General features: G+C 40.8%; 1 protein-coding gene across 4 annotated transcripts in view; it reads left to right on the top strand.

The window, feature by feature from the left end:
* The window catches only part of ENOX1 (ecto-NOX disulfide-thiol exchanger 1), a 489,446-nt gene extending 484,636 nt beyond the window's left edge, over positions 1 to 4,810 (top strand). For all 4 annotated transcript variants that reach the window (XM_012723223.1, XM_004680132.2, XM_012723222.1 and 1 more), the window contains 2 exons: positions 2,069 to 2,154; positions 3,874 to 4,810. In XM_012723223.1, coding sequence (XP_012578677.1) covers positions 2,069 to 2,154; positions 3,874 to 4,005 — 218 coding nt within the window. In that variant the 3' untranslated portion in view covers positions 4,006 to 4,810. The remainder of the gene's footprint in view (positions 1 to 2,068; positions 2,155 to 3,873) is intronic.
* Positions 4,811 to 18,393: the final 13,583 nt, after the last annotated feature.

Raw genomic sequence — 18,393 nt, 5'->3', positions numbered from 1 at the left:
CACCATGTGGCATGTATCTTTCTCTCTCTGACTTATCTTATGTAGCATTATTCCTTCAAGCTGCAGCCATGTTGGCACAAATGGCATGAGTTGATGTTTTCTGATGGATGACTAGTATTCTATGGTGTATCTATACTTTATATTCTTCATCCACTGACCTGGGTCACTTAGGTTGTTCCCATAGTATAGCTATGGTTCATAGCACTGCAGTGAACATGGGAGTGCAATTTCCTTTTCAATCAGTGGTTATGAATTTGGGGGCTAGATACCTTGGAGTGGAATTGCTGAGTTGTATGGCAGATCATATTTTAATCTTTAAAGAAACCTGCATACTACTCTACATAAGGAGTAGACCAGTTTGCACGCCTACCTGCAGTGTAGAGGCTTCCTCTTTCTCCACACCCATGCCAGTACTTGTTCCTGGTCCTGGTGGATATGGGACATTCTCACAGGTAAGACATGGGCTCTCACTGTGGTCTTGCACTGTATAAGTGACTGCAAACATTGCTTCATGTGCCTGTTTGCAGTATGAATGTTTCCTTTTGAGAGTGCCTATTTAGTTCTTCTGCCTATGTTTTGACTGGTGGTAGAGGTTTCACAGTTACGTAGGTTGTTTTTATAGAGCTTGATGAGTTCTTTATATCTTTGATATTCCAATCAAAGGGAGAATAAACATCTACCTTTGTAATTTAAGTATTTATTTATTTTCAAGATAGTTTACCCAAGGATGCAGGTATGCCCTGCCATTAGATGTTCCTTTTTGCTGAGTTTTACCATTTGTACTTCATAGAAACACATGTGAATGTACTTAGGAAAATAAAGACCTTTGCTGAAGCTTTCGGAATCTCTAGAGGAACTGTGGTGGGGACAGGACATAGGTGCAAAGCTGCTAGAGAGAGAAAGATGTCTGGGTGTTGGCTGTTCTTTCCTTAAGAGCTCTTTCATAGGCCCAGTGTTTCCAGGAGTCCTATGGACTTCTGAAGTGACAGGAAATGGCAGGAGTACTCTTTACAATTAGCCTGTAATATTTGGAATAAGTAAGGCAATGTAGAGGTACAGTGGGACTAGGCTAAGAGCCCAGAAAATATATCTCCCTTCTCATGGAAATACTTGTTGACAAAGCATTTATCATATCTGAGTGTCTACAGTATATACTACATGCCTACACATTCTCAAAATGTGATCCCATAAAAAATGCCCAGGGATAAAAATCTTGATTTGCCTAGAAGAGGGTGAGTGGGAAATAAGCTACCCGAATTGATTCCATCTATGGAAAACATGAAGCGAAGATTAGAATAATTCCTAGGTGTGTGTGATTATTTATGACACTTATTTTGCTGGACAAAAGTATGTATTCTTTCCAGACATTCTTGACCAGTTATATAAAATTGGATTTTTTTTTATATAATAGTTTATTTTTACAACATCGGACTCTTTAAAGCATATATGCTAGGTAAGTACTATAGAAGCTCAATGAGGTTTTCATTGACAACCTTATTTGGAACTTTGCAAAATGGCGTCTAGAGTCCCCTAGGAATTCAACAATCCTGACAAGCTTTCTTCTTGCCAATTAAAGGGGAGCAAATGCTTTGTTCCAAGGTGAACTAAAGGAAACCGTAGAAAATAGTTTATTAGTGTAATTACGGCTTACTTTTTTTGCAGTCTATCCTGAATCACGCCTGGCATATTATTGAATGTATGATTTTGATGGATATATTTCAGCATAGCATCCTACATCTCCCAACGCTATAGTAACCAGTTGCAGAGGAGGTCAATGTGACATTGCAGGTGTCTGTGCTGGAAGTTCCAGTCATTTCACAGGTGGCCTTCAGGTTGGGTGTGGTATGCTTTAAGCTCAGTACTGAGGATTTAGGATCATAGGTTTGGTGCTGTGCTGGACTGAAAAACAGTTATTGTAGATAAAGGAGCAATGGGCTAATAGTTCTAAGGCGTTGTGATGGTAGAAATTGGGCAGAGTGTGACCACACCATCACTGGAGTGGAATGGTATCATAGACTGACTCTTGTTTGCTTCCCACTAACGTGCAACATTTGTCCTTTTAATCCAGGCATCATATCCACGTTTCTTCACGTCCACCCCTTTGGGGCAAACATAGAATATCTTTGGTCATACATGCAGCAGCTGGACTCCAAGGTAAGTTCCTGGAGTCACGATGCTGAAGTGCCAGGTGTTGGCTTCTGGCTCCACACGCTCCCTGAGCTGCTACAGGGAGATCTGTGTGTGGTGGTCATGGGGTGCTCCTGAACAAGGACCTCAGAGTGGGGGCGCGTAGGTGGATGTACTTGCTTTTGTCTTTGTAGAAAGAGAAGGTATCCCAAATAAGGCTTTCAAGGACTTCCCGGGTTGTGCACTGGTTAAAGACATCATGATGAAGGTCTCCGCAGCCAAGGCCGCGCCAGCTCCATCCCCCGCCAGGGAGCTGACCCACGTGGCACAGCAGAATCTGCCTGATGCTGCCCTCAGCAGTGGAGCTCAGTCACTGCCCCTGTGTTGCTCCCCACTCTGTCACATGAGTCTTGCATACATAAATAAATCATCTTATTTTTCGTAAATAAAGCTTTCAGCAGAAGTCAAGTTGCTTTGAAAGACATGAGGGATTTAAGGTTGCAGGGCAGCCTGAAAAGTCCCCCCAAAAGTACAAGTTATGGAAGGGTGGCTGGCTCACTATTTAATTCCATCAATCTCTGAAGGAATTACATTAATGACCATCTCAAAATTGTCCATAGAATTTAAAGGAGGTGACTTCCAAACACCATTTCAGAAACATTGCCCAGGTTGAGAAACAAAACTGTAGGCCAGTGCCTCAAATGAACTAACAAAAATCCTCACATGCTACCAAACTACCAAATTTTAATATTAAAAAATAATCATAAACCATGATAAACATGGGCTTATTCCATGGATAGTCTCACAGGATGCTATACTAACGACTCGACACAAGAGTCACCTCAGATAACAAAGATGTGATGACACTGAAGGAACATGTCAGCATATGTCAGTGGCTCTATTCCTCGCCTCTGCGAAGCATATACCTCCCAACACACACAGCTTTATTATAAGAGATGGAAGAGTTCAACTTATGAGACATGATTCTGTTGAAATTTCACCCATTGGGTAGAGAACACATAAGCTGGCTCGTCCCCTCGTCCCCTCGTCCCCTCGTCCCCTCGTCCCCTCGTCCCCTCGGCCCCTCGTCCCCTCGTCCCCTCGTCCCCTCGTCCCCTCGTCCCCTCGTCCCCTCGTCCCCTCGTCCCCTCGAAAAAAAGAGACAAGGCAAAGTTGGAGGATTGTAGGTGAATACTTACTAATGGAAACATTCCTTAAATTTTTGTCAAATTAAAGAAAATCACCAAATAAGGATCTCAGGTTGAATCTTAAAGATGGTCCTATATACACGGTTGTAGTTTCAGTTGTTTTCTCTATTCCTCTGCCTTCCCAACACTGTACAGTAAGTCACTGTGAGAACCATTCCATCCATAGTTCTGTCCTTTGGCTTCAGCAATGTACATTTAGTCCTGACCAGAGTAAGGAGGCTGAGGTTAAGGAGCTTTCCAGGTGGTGATGGCTTGGTAACCTCCATATCCATTCAGACTTTCTCCTCCTGCTCGTGAGAGAGCCAAGCTATGAAGAATGTCCTGGAACTCGCCACCCATTACACTCATGTCCCACCTCTGTGAAGCTCACAGGAGGAAGAGGGTAGGTGAGCCCAGAACGAACTCATGCTATCATATAAGGTCTTACAAGCCACAGAAAACTAGACTGTTCTTTTCCTCACTAGAAACATTTTTAACTAACTCCTTTTCTCTCTCATAGAACTTCTCCCCAAAATTGACTTCTCTTCCTTTCAAACAGATATCTGCAAATGAAATTGAAATGCTTTTGATGAGGCTGCCACGCATGTTTAAACAAGAATTCACAGGTGTGGGAGCAACACTGGAAAAAAGGTGGAAGCTGTGTGCCTTTGAAGGAATTAAAACTGCCTAACTGAAACACAAGAATTCTGTGGAAATGAAGCCGTGTGAACCCAAGTGGGGCTATGCAGTGTCAGACTGGCAAGTCTGGGGGGCCCCGCCTGGGACCTTTGTGCAGCCATCAGATGGGACATTCGTCCCATCCGTGGCATTCTCTTGTGAGTGGAAGTGTAATTGTGTGCCAGTTCCTTACAACCAAGCTCATACTGTGACAGATCTGTTTCCTATGAAAACCAAACAGTGGTTCCACCGTTTTAATGATGGCAAAAACCTTACAATATGCCACATTTCAGAACAGCTCACCACACAAAATATCTCAGTTAATGATGTAGCAATGGTTGTTGCTAGGCTACACAGTTGTATATGTAATGTATAGCTGAAATCATTCAATGACATTTTCCTCAAAGACTATCTTTGTCTTCTTAAAAAGTAATTTTACAGTGAGGAAAAATCATACCAAAAGAAAACTTGAATATGTGTCTGAACATTTATTGTATTTTGTAAATTAAGTTAAATGCTGTTCCAGGGACTTTGCCTTATTGAAGAGGCATAAAATGTGATTGGACCCCTTGAGAATGCTTTATCGAGAATATTATTTTTCTAATGTAACAATTCTCCATCGTTAGTTCTTTTAACATGGACTGCATAACAATTTTCATAAAATGTAAATAAAGGAAAGATTAGTGCTACTGTCTTGTACTTGGTATGTAACATTCAGGTTTATGCATCAGAATAAACATTCATAAATATTATTCCTGTTACAAATTTTATAGCAAATATATTAATTTTTTCCAATAAATATGACTTCTACCATACCGGTTTTGCCAATTATTCCTTGATGTAATTGAAAGCAAGCTTACTTATTCCTTAACTTCTAAACAGATTCAATGTTTGAAGGGTATTAAAAGATACAGCAATGAATAACTTATGGTGGGCAGTACTAAGAAATTATCAGGCATTAGACTGAACAATGTCTGCAAATACCAAGATATAGCCTCGAAACCTGATACAATTCTACCCTTGTTTTGGGCCTTCGTGGGTAGGTACACTGTAGCCATTTAGTTTTTATTTCTTGAATTTATCTCTTTGGGAACATACCAGTTAGAAAAATTCAACAGTTAGCACTCAGATTTACAATTTAGGCAGCATTTGATATTTCGTTCTGGCATCCCCTTTTTTCTCTCACAAATACAATACAGTTTGAAATTAAATCTTCTTTCTGATTCCTTATACAAGATTCACAAAAATTGAACTCTGGAACTTATTACTTTTAAATGAAATAATTTTTAGGATACCTTCAGTTAGTGTTCTTTGAAAATCTGACAAGATATTCTCATTTCTCACTGAACATTACCATCCTCCACCCTCAGTCTTCATTGACCCTTGGTAATTTCAGGCATTTATTCTCAATTCCCATATATACCTACTAATGCCTGGCACAGTACTAATGCTAATTTGGAGATAAGTAAGACCCTTTCTCTTTAATTAACCCTAACTACAATGGGGAAAACGTTTTGCCAAATCTTCTCCATCACATGAGGTGATATGACAAGGTGCTAAGTGATTCTGATCAATATCAGTAGCACAGGAAACAGTCCACAATAGAGGTTATTTCAGTACCATCCATCAGTGCCCAGTACTAACATCATTCTGACATGTTTATTTAAGTCAGGAAACAAATATGCATTTAACAATTGAAGAGTGACCTCATTTATGGATCATGTCATTGGAAAATAACATGAAAAGGCTCACCTGAAAAACCATCAAAAAAAAGGTCTGAAGTGTCCAATTAGACCAAGCCTAGCAAGGTACAAGGAAAGACATCATACTAAGCTTCTGTAACTGCAAGCATGAATGATTTCCAGCATGGCCCAAGGCCCCAAGATAGCAGCCTATAGTGCACAAACTAGACTCTATCAACATGAAGCTCTGATCACAATAAGGATATGGACACACCTCACCATCAAGCACACAAGACACTATATTCTAAACCTGTATTCTGTTCTGAATAACTACTCACAGGCCTGAAATGGTTCATATAGCTTTGAAAATTTTCAATTACTGCAGTAATCACAGAAGTACGTTTCTACATTGAAATCCTATGCAGTACCACAGAGGAAGATCCATTTTCCCTGTAATATTTTAGTTCATACTTGTAATCAGTACATTTCTAGACAACGGATTTCATCTCTAGTTATCTAAGTCTTGCATACTGCTATGTACCCAGTTCAAGATCTTGTGTTCCAACAAGCTTAATATTCAAGGTTTGCAAAGCCTTACAACCTGGCCTGACAGGTCTTTCTGATTTGCTTATCATTTACCTGAGTAATAGTGTTCCTGTCCTTTTCCTGCTTTCACTCATCTTTCCATCCAAAACCAATACCCTCATTCAGTTGTCACGAGATGTGCCACACTACTTCACTGCCATAACAGACAATGAAATACCCCTGCAACCTCCTCACTTGGCAAGCTCCACTCCATCCCAGGAAGAGAACTGACTTCTCCTGCCTCTACATAGACACTCATGGACACTTTCTCCCCTGCCCTCTGTTTCCTTCTTTCCCTATTAGATGACAAACTCTTTAAGGGGTCTGAGCATGGCTGATTTACTCAGTTGTTTCCTCAAGTGCAGGACAGAGTCAACTGAGGTATTGTTCATGTTCAACTAGGAGTCTGCTTCCAGAAAGAAAAGCTGAAAATATACATCCATAGGGGGAAAATATAACAGCAGTACCATGCCTAATACTTAAATGCCCTAAGTAATCTCATTCCTTCTGTCGCATTAAGCACACCTCAATAATCAACTTTTCTGACAGGATCGGCTCCCTCAGCTACCTCCTCCCACGTGAACCATTAGTATTCATCCCCTTTGTACTGTGGACTTTCTACTGTGTTGTAATCCTTTCTGTGTGTGGCTCTCTCCAAGTTCTGTAGGCAAGAGATTGTCCTTACTCGGGCCTCTAGTCCCTCACTGTGTAGTATCACATAGCCTGACTTTTACATGAAGATGCACCATAGCTCATGAATGAACTCAGTGAATGAAGCAATAGTATACCAGAAACCTCCTCCATCTATTCAATCCTAACATTAAGTTGCTACGTCCAATAAGACAGGATAGCACTTTCTAATCCTCACTTATACAATCTTGGCAGACTTGTTACCTTTTGTTAGAGAAGATAAAGAGCTGGCATAGAATACCAACAGACCAAAGCTAACTGAAGACGTTGGTTTCTTCATCGAGCAACGCAGGCAAGCCCTTCCCCCAGTAATAGTCAATAGTTGTCCTTGCATATCAAGGCAATAATGTATTTCTAATGTAGGCATAAAGTAAGCAGCAGCCCCAGAAATGATGTTCAAATGATGGACAGAAGCAAGATAATGGCAATTCCCTAAACTACAAAGGCCTTCATTGCTCTTACAGGCAATAAGTGCAGCCACTATCGCCTTGACCTTCAACACAGAAAACGTAGAGTTGCAGGGAAATGTTGTAGTTCCATTTTCCATTATTGATAAGATTTCCAACAAGCAATCATTAGGGTCACATACATTCAACTGTGAAGGAACTATATGACTCTGGGCTAACGCCATTTAGAATGATGGTCAACTAGTAAGCAATATGCAAGATTTAAATAAAGTATTAATTACATTGCTTTATACCCAACAGAGACTTTGTCAGGAAAAATTATAGTTGTAGCTGGAGCATACGCAAGTATTACTTTAGGGAACATACGTATCTATTATGGTTGCTGAGAGTATCAAAGTAGAGAACTCTACTAAATCTAGTAATTACAGACTGGTTGTGTTAATAAAATTTGCTATTTGGCTCCGAGTTTTTAACTGTTTGTCTATGCTTACAATGAATATCGTTCAAACATTTGTACCTCACATGCCATATACAAAGTACATTTTTCAGTAGAGGGCTATGTAATGGAATGATCTTACTTCATGGGAATATAACAGCCTCATATAAATAAATTGCAGACAGTTTACAATAGAAAATCATGCTTTTCTATACAAAGCAAAAAAGTGGTTAATATACAACAGAAAGAACACAGCCTATAATCAAATGCATTTTTTGGTCTAACAAATATATTTATTGTGTGCTGAAAATTGTACTGTCTTCCCCTGCACCTAGACATTTCTATTACAAAGCTCATCTGCTATTGTGGGGAGTGACACCCTTTTTCTTGTTTACTAAAGTACTCTGTCTTAATATCAGCCCACAATACTGTCAGGTTCACTTAGGGAGAGTTATGTGTAGATAAGAATAGGAATGAATCAGACACCAGAATAGTCTATTTCATCTGCTTTTCATATCTGAGCAAGTGCTGTATAATCTACTACATGTGGTAAAAATCTCTTGTTGAATAGCGTTTTGTTTTCAGAGGAAAGAGCTAAAAATTGGTCAATTTGAGATCTCATCAACAAATAAATCATTTCTCTCTGAATATGTTTATGTGTAAGGGTGTGTTTCCTAGATATTTTTTTTCTTTTCAGATAAAATGTTAAGCATAGGCTCAGAAGTTAAAGACTGTCTTCAGGAGGAGATAATATATGAAAATTATATTTGGTCATTTATTGAACAGACATTGATCTTAACATCTACTCAATATATCATGCAGCATTTTTATTGCTCACAATCAGTGATTCAAGTTGCCAAAAAAAAAAAATGCTAGCAATTCTTAGTGCAATTGTCCATTTGGCAACCAGATGTCATTTCACAGCTCACTGTCCATTTCTTGAGCAGATAACTCACTTTGTACCCTGAAATGTTCAGTGGTGCTGTGCCAGCGTGGCAGCAAATGGCAGGAAGCAGGGAACGGACAAGAAATGCTACAATGACCAGTCCAGTATTTGCTGTTGCTGCTTAGTGATAAGAACTTGGAAAGAAAGCTTCCAGCCTTTTAGTTCTCCAGCTGATCTTGGTGATTACCTCATCACCAAGGCAGTTTATTTAGGTGTTCAAAGGCATTATACTTCAATTAAGCCAACTGGGTAATCGCATTCCTAGGTGGTATCAACAGATATTATAATCTTCTAGGATCTCTCACCTATTATCTCCTAGAGTCTTTCAGTGATTTTGCCATTACCGAGTCCTACGAGGTCATCTAAGACTTGAACTCTTCCAGCAAGTTTCAATGTCATAGGCTCAGAATTGAAAAGCATCTGTTCTCACCACTGAAATCAAATGGAGTCAGCTTCCTGATCCTCCCTGAAATAGCTTCACTTAAACATAATGAGAATGGTGGATTGTGTACAACTACTTCTATTTCCAACAACCCCAGATTTCCCACACCCCACTGGGAGGCTTAGGGACACATGAAGTCAAAGAACAAGCACAGTTTCTAACTCAAGCGATATCCTGGAAGAGTCTTGGCAAAGACAAGCCTGTTGTGTTTTCTCAAAAAGAAAAAATACATTATTCAGAGGAAACAGGAAAACAAAGCACTTGGAACACTAAGTATCTTCTACCTGGTCCTCAGCCTCCAGTAAAGATTGGATTCTTCCACCAAAATATTCCAATAATAAAACATCTACCTTCTGATTGTTTATGATTTATTACTTTTTTGGAGAAGCAACCTGATATTTTACCCCATTCTTCCAGCTTCCAGGTTTAAGAAAAAATGCGAGGGGAGAACAGATAAGAAGATGTGGTTTGGCATTCTTGAAATCTAGAGGAGTAGGTTGGGATACAGGAGCCCCCAACTCCTACTCTGCCTTATAAACCAGTTGGCGTCAGTTAACACTTCCTCTTTTCGCCATTGGGCCTTGCCCTGTGTGTATATTTTACTAGTCCATTGATTCATCAGGTCAAGGGTAGTGACAATTGTTAATAAGCCAGTAATGTCAAATATAAGGTGGAAAGTTAAATACTTTCAGGTATGAGATACATATGCATGCAGAAGTGTACCTTCACACACATGTTTGCTCATACCTATGCACACTAAAAAAATACATGTGTAAACACGCATGCTCAGATGCCAAACAATGTGCACACCTATAACCATGATTACATACATTTACAACTTCACTCAACACTAAAACACTGACATGTTCTGCAATCACATTTGTCAACTCAGGTACTTCCCATTCCTCCGACTTTTATCAACTGCTTACTTTGAGTCAGATGGTTAGTACAGACAGATTATGCCTCTCAACCCTACAAATAACATATGCAACTTTGAAAAGACTAGACCCGATTAGAATTGCAGGTAGATTTGAAAATGATTCCAATGTAAGGAAAGTTAGGCCAAGGAACTTCAATAGCTAATGATGAGCCCTGATTCAAAAAGGAACTAGAGCGAATGTTTATCTCAGAAATTCCTTAATTTCCATTCAGCGAATCCCTGTAAGATGGAAGTTATTAACACCTTTGCAACAGTCACTCCTCATCTACCACCTTTACTTGAAACTCATTTGTCATTTTTGTCACTTTGTCTCCTCCCCCCAGTCCAACTCTAGTTTTGCTCATTTATGCTGCTTTGGTTAAAGACATGGTAGTCGCAAACTTAATAGTAACTGTGTGCCCTCTTCAAGGACTCAGTTTTCACACTCTTGCTGACTGTAAACACCCACAAGAGTTTTTACAATCTATTGCAGTGAGGCAAGTGGCCCCAGTAGGTTCATCTAGATGAACTGATTGATACTTGAATTGGCAAACACTAAATTAATGTTGCAAGTAACTGAATTTGATCAAACATGCTATGTAATAGTATTTGCTGCAATATGTAACTGACATATAACTTGGTATTTAAAACCTGTTATGAAACAATACTGGAAAACATGGCTTTGGCTACTAAACCGAAAAGTGGAAAGGCAGAAAATTTCCCATGAAATAATATGTGTAGTAGGAATATGAGTTATGTAACAGCAGCAGGACTGTGGTGATTAAGATAGGAAAGTAACTTATTAAATTTGAGATTTGAGCAATTACATTTTCCAAGGGATTGTTGAACATATTAGTGGATCTTATTACCTGCATATTTAACAAGGCTTTTATAAGACAGACAAAGGTTTGAGTCACACCTGACTGGTATATATGCACATTTGTAGGGAATATAGAAGAAACAAGAGTCCTTGCTTGAGAAATGAGGTTTTTGCTCCTATCTCTTCTGTCACCAAAACAGTTCTTACAGTGAAGTAATTATGGGGTAAGGCTGTAATCCAACATTTCTATAACTTATTATAAACTCTGAAATAACGCAGAACCTAGTTGGCCCACTAAGGTAGACAAGGGGCTGCTGGGCATCTTAGCAGCATTGTGCCATAGCAACCTCAATTGCCAGATTACAAGAATATGGAGACCTGACTAACAAAGCACCTGGCCAGGCTACTGCACAGACAGTTTTAATGGATGAACACTGAAAGACCGAGTCTGTTGAAAGCAGGAGAAACCGGATTCCCCCAGTTGTGCAAGCAAAAAACAGGCTGACAAAAAACAAAGTCGCTAAAGTAGGCAGATGTGACGAAGTAGAAAAGTGCATACATTCCAAATGGTACAGCACAGAGCAACAGGGAAAAAAACACTGCAAAGATCTAAGTTCTGCTCCTGAGTAGACATCAAGGACATTCCCCTCCACTGAAACAGAGGTGCTCCAGTACAGGAGGACAAGGTTTCCGAACTGCTACAAGCCAGTACTGCCTATGTTTTTTCTCCATGATTCCTCTTTTCAAATACAAATGTCCACTCATTATCCTGTTCCTATTTACTGGATCATTTAATGTTTGGGGACAAATCATCTGTAAGGAGCACATCAGACCTGCTGAATATCTTTAGAGTCCAGCCCTAGGGTGATGCTGTGATTGAATGAAATCATCAGGGACCTGGGAGAAAAGGGGAGCTTTTTTTTTTTTTCATATGAAAATAAGTCAAAAATTGGAATGAGACTGGGCATTTGTTTCTGTTTCCATTTCTGTTTACTAGTTTCCTACTGTCACATATAGGGCTGTGCAACGGAGTATCAGAAACTGAATGGCTTACAGTAAAAATCATTTACTTCACTGGTCGACTTGGAATTTTTTTCTGATCTTGCCTTGACTAACTTGCAGGTTTTCTAGGTTGTGGCTCAGGTTGGAGTTTATTTGGGGCAAGGACCTTTCAACTGATGTCACCGTGACAAGACATCTCCAGTCTCGCATCGTACCAACAGCCCAGCACTAACAGATGCTCAAAATTATAAACAGCTAGAAGAAAAAGATCAAAATCCTGATAATAGCAATAAAGAAAGTTTCAACACCCAAGAACTTTATAAGTATCTGCTCAACTCACACATTTAAGAATAATATTCTCACATGGCTGAGTATAGAAACAAAGTAAGGGACCATCAATGCACTGAATTGACTAATTTCCATACAGTTTTCAATGGAATCTAATGTCCTTTAAGACTTCATGAGGGTTCTAATGCAGTTAACATGCAATTTTTTAGGTACTGGCCACTATATTCTCTTGGAAAATAACATTTATGTACTGAAAGCTCTTGTGTCCATTTACCTTCATTTAACTGGTGTCTCACAGAAAATGATAGAACACATGTGACAGACCAACTGCTCCCCATCTTAGTCTGAGAGACACTGACCCAAGTTATAACACTTTATTGTAATGATTACATTTCTGTAGCTAAAAATCTTTAGATGACCTTGGCATTTTTAAAGAAATTGCTCTTGAAAATTATTTTCTTTACTCCCAGATGAAAAACCAAGTCAGTGAAGTTGAGAAGCCCAACAGGAAGGCAGCCACAAAGCCAAGATGCATACTAGTCTGAGCCAAGCACCCATCATCTTTCTCTCCCATCTGTGGAGAACTAAGGAATATCAAACACCATGATAAAGAACATGCCAAGGAGCACAGAGTGACAGCCTAGATTTGAGAAATCTGTTTTAATCCGAGTTTTCCACTACGTGATCTTGAGTAGGTCATAACCCCGTAAGTTCATTCAAACAGTCTTTTGTTCACCTGAAACTTCAAGATTCTGGAAAATATTTTACTGGCTAGTTCTTTGGGACATAAGCATCCTCTGAGGTTTCCCCATCTGCCATCATAGAAATAGATAAAATTTAGCACCTGGCTGTTTATCTGGCCCTGAACATAACAAAGCCATTTTTTAATTTGCTTTTTTTAATCACTTAAGATATTCAAAATATCCTTCCAGCCTGAAATTCTTCCCTTGGCCTTTCTAATTTCCAGTAAAATTTCGATGATGTATTCCAGGGAGGGCATATTAATATGCTAAGGAAATATAAAACCTGTACTGCAGACTCTAATTTTAGAACATTCATCACCGAGATGGTTTTCTTCCTCCTGCCCTATTTTTTCTTTTTTGGCCGTCAGCCTGTTGGACTACATTAAGTTAGGTGGTGACTTTCCTTTATTAAACATTTCTCTCAGAAGGCCTTGCCCTTATTAGAAATGGTGGGAGGCAAGAAAAAGGGAGAATTCATAGCCCTTACCCTCTCAGAAATGCCTTCTCACTAGAAAGATAAAAACCAAGACCATTAAGTCATCAGCCACACAGCACCAACTAAACATTGAAGACAAGGCCACTTTGTCATGGCAGCTATTCCACTATTTTGGAATCCATGCTGGATTTACCCACTATCATACCAAATCAATGAGATTGGCTTCAAAATTATTTCCAAGTTTTTGAGTACAATTCTAGTCATTCAATAACATCTTTTTGTCTTGAAGAATCACCTGAAACAGATTTGTATCTCATTCTCCAACAACAAACAAAACTAGTCCTATGACTTTACAGTGCACTCTTTCCCAATTTTTTTTTTTAAAGATTTATGTATTTTTACATACAGAACTGGGGTACAGGCTCAGGATTCACCAGAGACAGAGTGGGGAGGAGAACAGGTAGATCAACGAAGTACACTGCTGAGGGGAGCAGCGGGCGGGTCAGGAGAGGTCTGCCATGCCATGTGGTCACCTCTGGGGCAGGCGGGAATCGAACTTATGCGAAAGTGGCTTTAGCTTCTCAGTGCTGTGCTTTAACCCGCTGCGCCCTAGGGAGGGCCTCTTGCCCACCTTTTGAGGGCAAGAGGTGGCTCTGGATTGACGGGTGCTTTGCATGTATTGTGGGAAATTTAGCAGCCCTAGACACCCAGTGGATTATGACAGTACCCCCATTCCCCAATGCAGGCTTGCCAATACACTACAAACATGAATACATATCCTGGAGGCAGGCAGTTGGGGGGTGGGAGGGGGGAGGGCAAAATCTCTATACAGAAGAAATTTACCCCTAACAACCTCAAGTAACATCTCAGAAGTATCCAACTTCCCTACAAGCAACCCTCCTGGTAAACATGACAGGACTATACTCAGTTGTTCACATCAAAGACTCAAAAGCAGCTTTGCCCCTTTGCCGGCTGTCCTCCAAGCCCGATGTCTTTTACTGCTCTACTGAGCAGATTGATGGTCTTTATCAAACTTCCAGTGGAGAGCCTATTTTCCAGTTTTTTATAGCCATTATATGTCATTTGGGACAAATCTAGTGGAAAAATTGGGAAGAGCCCAGTGCATGTTGTGGTGTCATCCTCCGAAGTCTTGCTTCCCAGGGGTGATCAGCCAGGCAGAAACACCACCCTGCCATCCTTCAGTCCTCCCGTCAAGGCCAATTCTCTCAGCGCACTCATCTAAGTACTCCGTCTAAGACCTCCACCTTGACTGAGCTGGGGTCAAACAGTATTGAAGTCATGAGTGTCTAAGACATATTATCACTTGCTTCAAACTGCAAACCTAGTAGATGGGACACCCAGGATGTATACCCAAATGTTCAATCTTAATAGATCAGTCAGCTTTCTGTGTAACAAATAAATACTAAATGGTATATATCTTTACAGCTATATATAAAATGAGTATGGAATAGGGAAGTAGATGAGAAAGTAGAAGGCATATTTTAAGGTATGGCTCATGAAATTGATACCTGCAAATTCCAAGTTGGTAGGGAAGATTGACAGGCTGTTAATTCAGGTTGAATTGCAATAGTGAGTCTGGAAACTGCAGAACAGGTCAACAGGCTGGGTCCCTATGTCTTGATAGGAAGTGAGTCTTCTTGGGGAAACTTGTCTTTGACCTTAAGGCCTTCAGAGATTAGGCCTACCAAAATGATGTAAATTCATCTGCTTTACTTAATCCACAGATGTAAGTAATAATAACCTCTGTTAAGTTTCTTCATGGTGACATTTACACTAGTTTTAGACCAAACAACTACCGGTTTAGTCTAGTCAAACTGATAGTTATTACCACCAAATAACAAGAATAAGTGTTACTCTTGGCCCCCACGAATTGCTCTACAAGGATGATTTCTTTCAATTTCAACAAGAAGGAGGTCCTCCCTTGTAGCCCAGCTGGTTAAAGCACAGCACTAAGAAGCTAGAGCTGGCCCTCCCTGGTGGTGCAGTTGATTAAAGCACAGCAATAAGAAGCTAAAGCCACTGCAGCATATGAGTTCTATCCCCACGCTGGAGGTGACTGACATGGCACGGCAGACATCTCCTGACCCGCCTGCTGCTCCCCTCAGCAGTGTACTTCGTCGATCTGCCCATTCTGCTCCCCACTCTGTCTCTGGTGAATCCTCTCACCACTCTGCACCTCTGGCCTGTACCCCAGTTCTGTATGCATAAATAGTTAAAAAAAAAACACCTTCTATAATTACATAGAAAAGAACAGGTGTTAAAGTACAGCACTTTCCTTGGAAGAAGCATAGGTAGTCCTGCCTCTTGTGGCAACCCAGGCCGCTGCAGGACTATGCAGGATAGGGTGGCTTCCTTCCTTCAAATCCACACTTCAGGATTTGATCTGACTTGTTTTAGGTAAGATTCCCTGTTAACAGATAAGGTATGTCACACTCATGGAAATAATGGTATTTTCAAGAGCTCTGAAAATCTGCTTCCCAACTAAATTCTTCTTCAATCATCCAACATTCATCAGGATGTTCCTAGCTGGTAAGCACAGAAAAATGAACTCTGAGCTCTTCTGGAGACAAGCAGATGGAGACTGACTGTGACTTAACAAGTTTCCTGGGCGTTTCCATGGCCCACAATTCCTTCCAAGTTGTCTGAATCCTTCCATTGATTTCAGAGGTGTTATGTTGTTGAAGTTCCTTGGCTTTGTTTAACATGTTTTCCCCCAATAAAAGTGATTCGTGGAGAGAGATCTTGAGAGCTGCAAGGACAATACATCGCAGGATTTTATTATGACAAACTAGCTTGGGATCCAGCTTCCTACAACTAATATCAGAACTGGTTCCAATTCTTTTTGCCATGTTCAGACTGGCCGCTGGAGAGCAAAATGTTCCTGGGTAGTTGGCTGTTTCATGAAGTGCTTCAATATCACCAATACAAACAGATAAAGGGAAGACGAGTCACCTGTGAAGGAAAGTAAGCCTGGCACCCACCCCGGTACAGACCTGTATCTCCTCCTTGACTGACCTTGGGCACTTAAGTACCCCTACTCTTGCCTCAGTTCATGTAAGAGCCATACTAAAAGGGTGTTAACATTTGTATTCCTTCTACCTAATAATAAATCAGGGTGTTGGAACACTCTGATCTTAAAAGTCGATAAATCAAGCATAGCAAAATATAGAAACTCTCAATATCATCGTAGGTCAAAAACAAGATTTAAATTCCAGACTACAATGATGAAAGGCCAGTGGGTGGAAATGCTGTCAGCTGGCTCATAGCTCTCATCCCCATGTTGAACAAGTTCGCCTTCAGAGCAAGGAGTCCTTAGTGAAAGACTGCCTCACAGCACAGTAGCATTGTTGTAATATCAGACTGACAAAAATGTACACATATGGCTGCTCAGCAGCAGGGTTTGAAAATGAATTTACTGCTTATGAAATGTGCTGGATTGACGTTGCCAGTGACTGAGCCTGCATTTACAGGGAGAGAGCCAGGCAGACGAGGACAATGGCCTGACAGTATTGCCTCAGTTTACCCCACGCCAGCCTTGGGATGCTAGCTGGTTGCTAACTTACCAACCAAGTTCCCAAAAATTAAACAGTATCTGGACTCATGGGGATACTCGCTGTGGAACAAGAACAGACACTACCAGGTTTACTACTCGCACTGGTACAGAAATTGTCAGCTAGTGCCAGCTGTGTGAGAATGGGAGAAAGATGAGGATTCTTCTCCTGGCTGTTTCCTTGTGTTCATTTCTTTGGAAGCAGAGAGGCTGATTGTGGTCCTCGTGAGAATGCTAAATGAATTGTTCTGGCATGATCTCTAAGTTGAGGGCATTGTGGGCCCTCCCTGGTGGCGCAACAGGTTGAAGTGCAGCACTATGAAGCTGTCTGCTGCCACTGCAGCACAAATTTGATCACCAGCCAGGGGGTAACCCACATGGCACAGCAGACCTCTGTCTCATATGCTGCTCTCCAACTGTATTTCAGTAGATCTGTCTGCTCTGCACCCCAGTCTTGAATCTTCTCACTCCCACACCTCTGGCCTGTACCCTAGTTTTGTATGAATAATTTAAAAAAAGGATTATGCTATGGTGTTATAGTGGTTATCAATTCCCCCTAAAATCTGACAGCTTCAGCCATCATATCTCCTAATTCCAAAACGTCTTTTGTCAGTCCTCCCAAGAGCTTGGGATTATCATGTCTTTCTTTCATGGTATCGAGGTATTTCTGCCAACCCTAATGGCCTTATTTTATTTTCTGACCATTTTTCTTAAAGCAGAGTCCAACTCTGTTATAACACTCTAGTGTGGTAATTTTCAAGCACTGGTAATTGTGGGTCAGTGACATAAAGGTGAACCATAGTTCAGTACAACTGACTGAATCAGAGACAGCTAGGCTTCCTTTTAAGATCTATCCCCTCAGCTGAGAGCTTCATTTGTTTTCTATAGGTTGACCTACCCAGTTATCCTTTTGCTCAATGCATGCTTCAATATCAGACCAGTTACTAGTGTACCTTGACCGAGTACCTGGAAAAAGCTACACGATGCATCAGTGCTGGATGGGATATGACTGTACCCTGTGACATTCAAGAAGTAGCAGCCATCAGCTGCACTATGACCACTTCAGGGAAGTCCCAAATGCCAGATCAGTCCCTGCCTGGCGGGCTCCCCATGCACAGGACATGTCCCTGCCACAACCTGCACAGACTAAAGACACACTGTACTGGGGCCCACTTAGACACACAAAGCAACCGGAAGAACACTCCACAAATCGAGGGTTGCTGCAATTCCAGGCACCAAGCAGAGACCGCCATAAGGGACGCCAAGAAGTCAATCAACAGGATCAACAGAAGCTGACCAAAATCATAGTGACCACAATGGAGGGTTGAGAGGATAGGGAGCAATCTTTCCTGCTCCCTCAGTTCAAGTGACCTCGCATGAAGTTGTGCTCTGTTGAATGGATTCACAGCCTCTGGCTTTTCCCAAGTACTTTTT

Source organism: Condylura cristata, unplaced genomic scaffold, assembly GCF_000260355.1.
Source record: "Condylura cristata isolate star-nosed mole 26May11 unplaced genomic scaffold, ConCri1.0 scaffold00010, whole genome shotgun sequence".
NCBI classification, from domain to species: Eukaryota; Metazoa; Chordata; class Mammalia; order Eulipotyphla; family Talpidae; genus Condylura; species Condylura cristata.
This window is presented reverse-complemented; position numbering and strand designations above follow the sequence as displayed.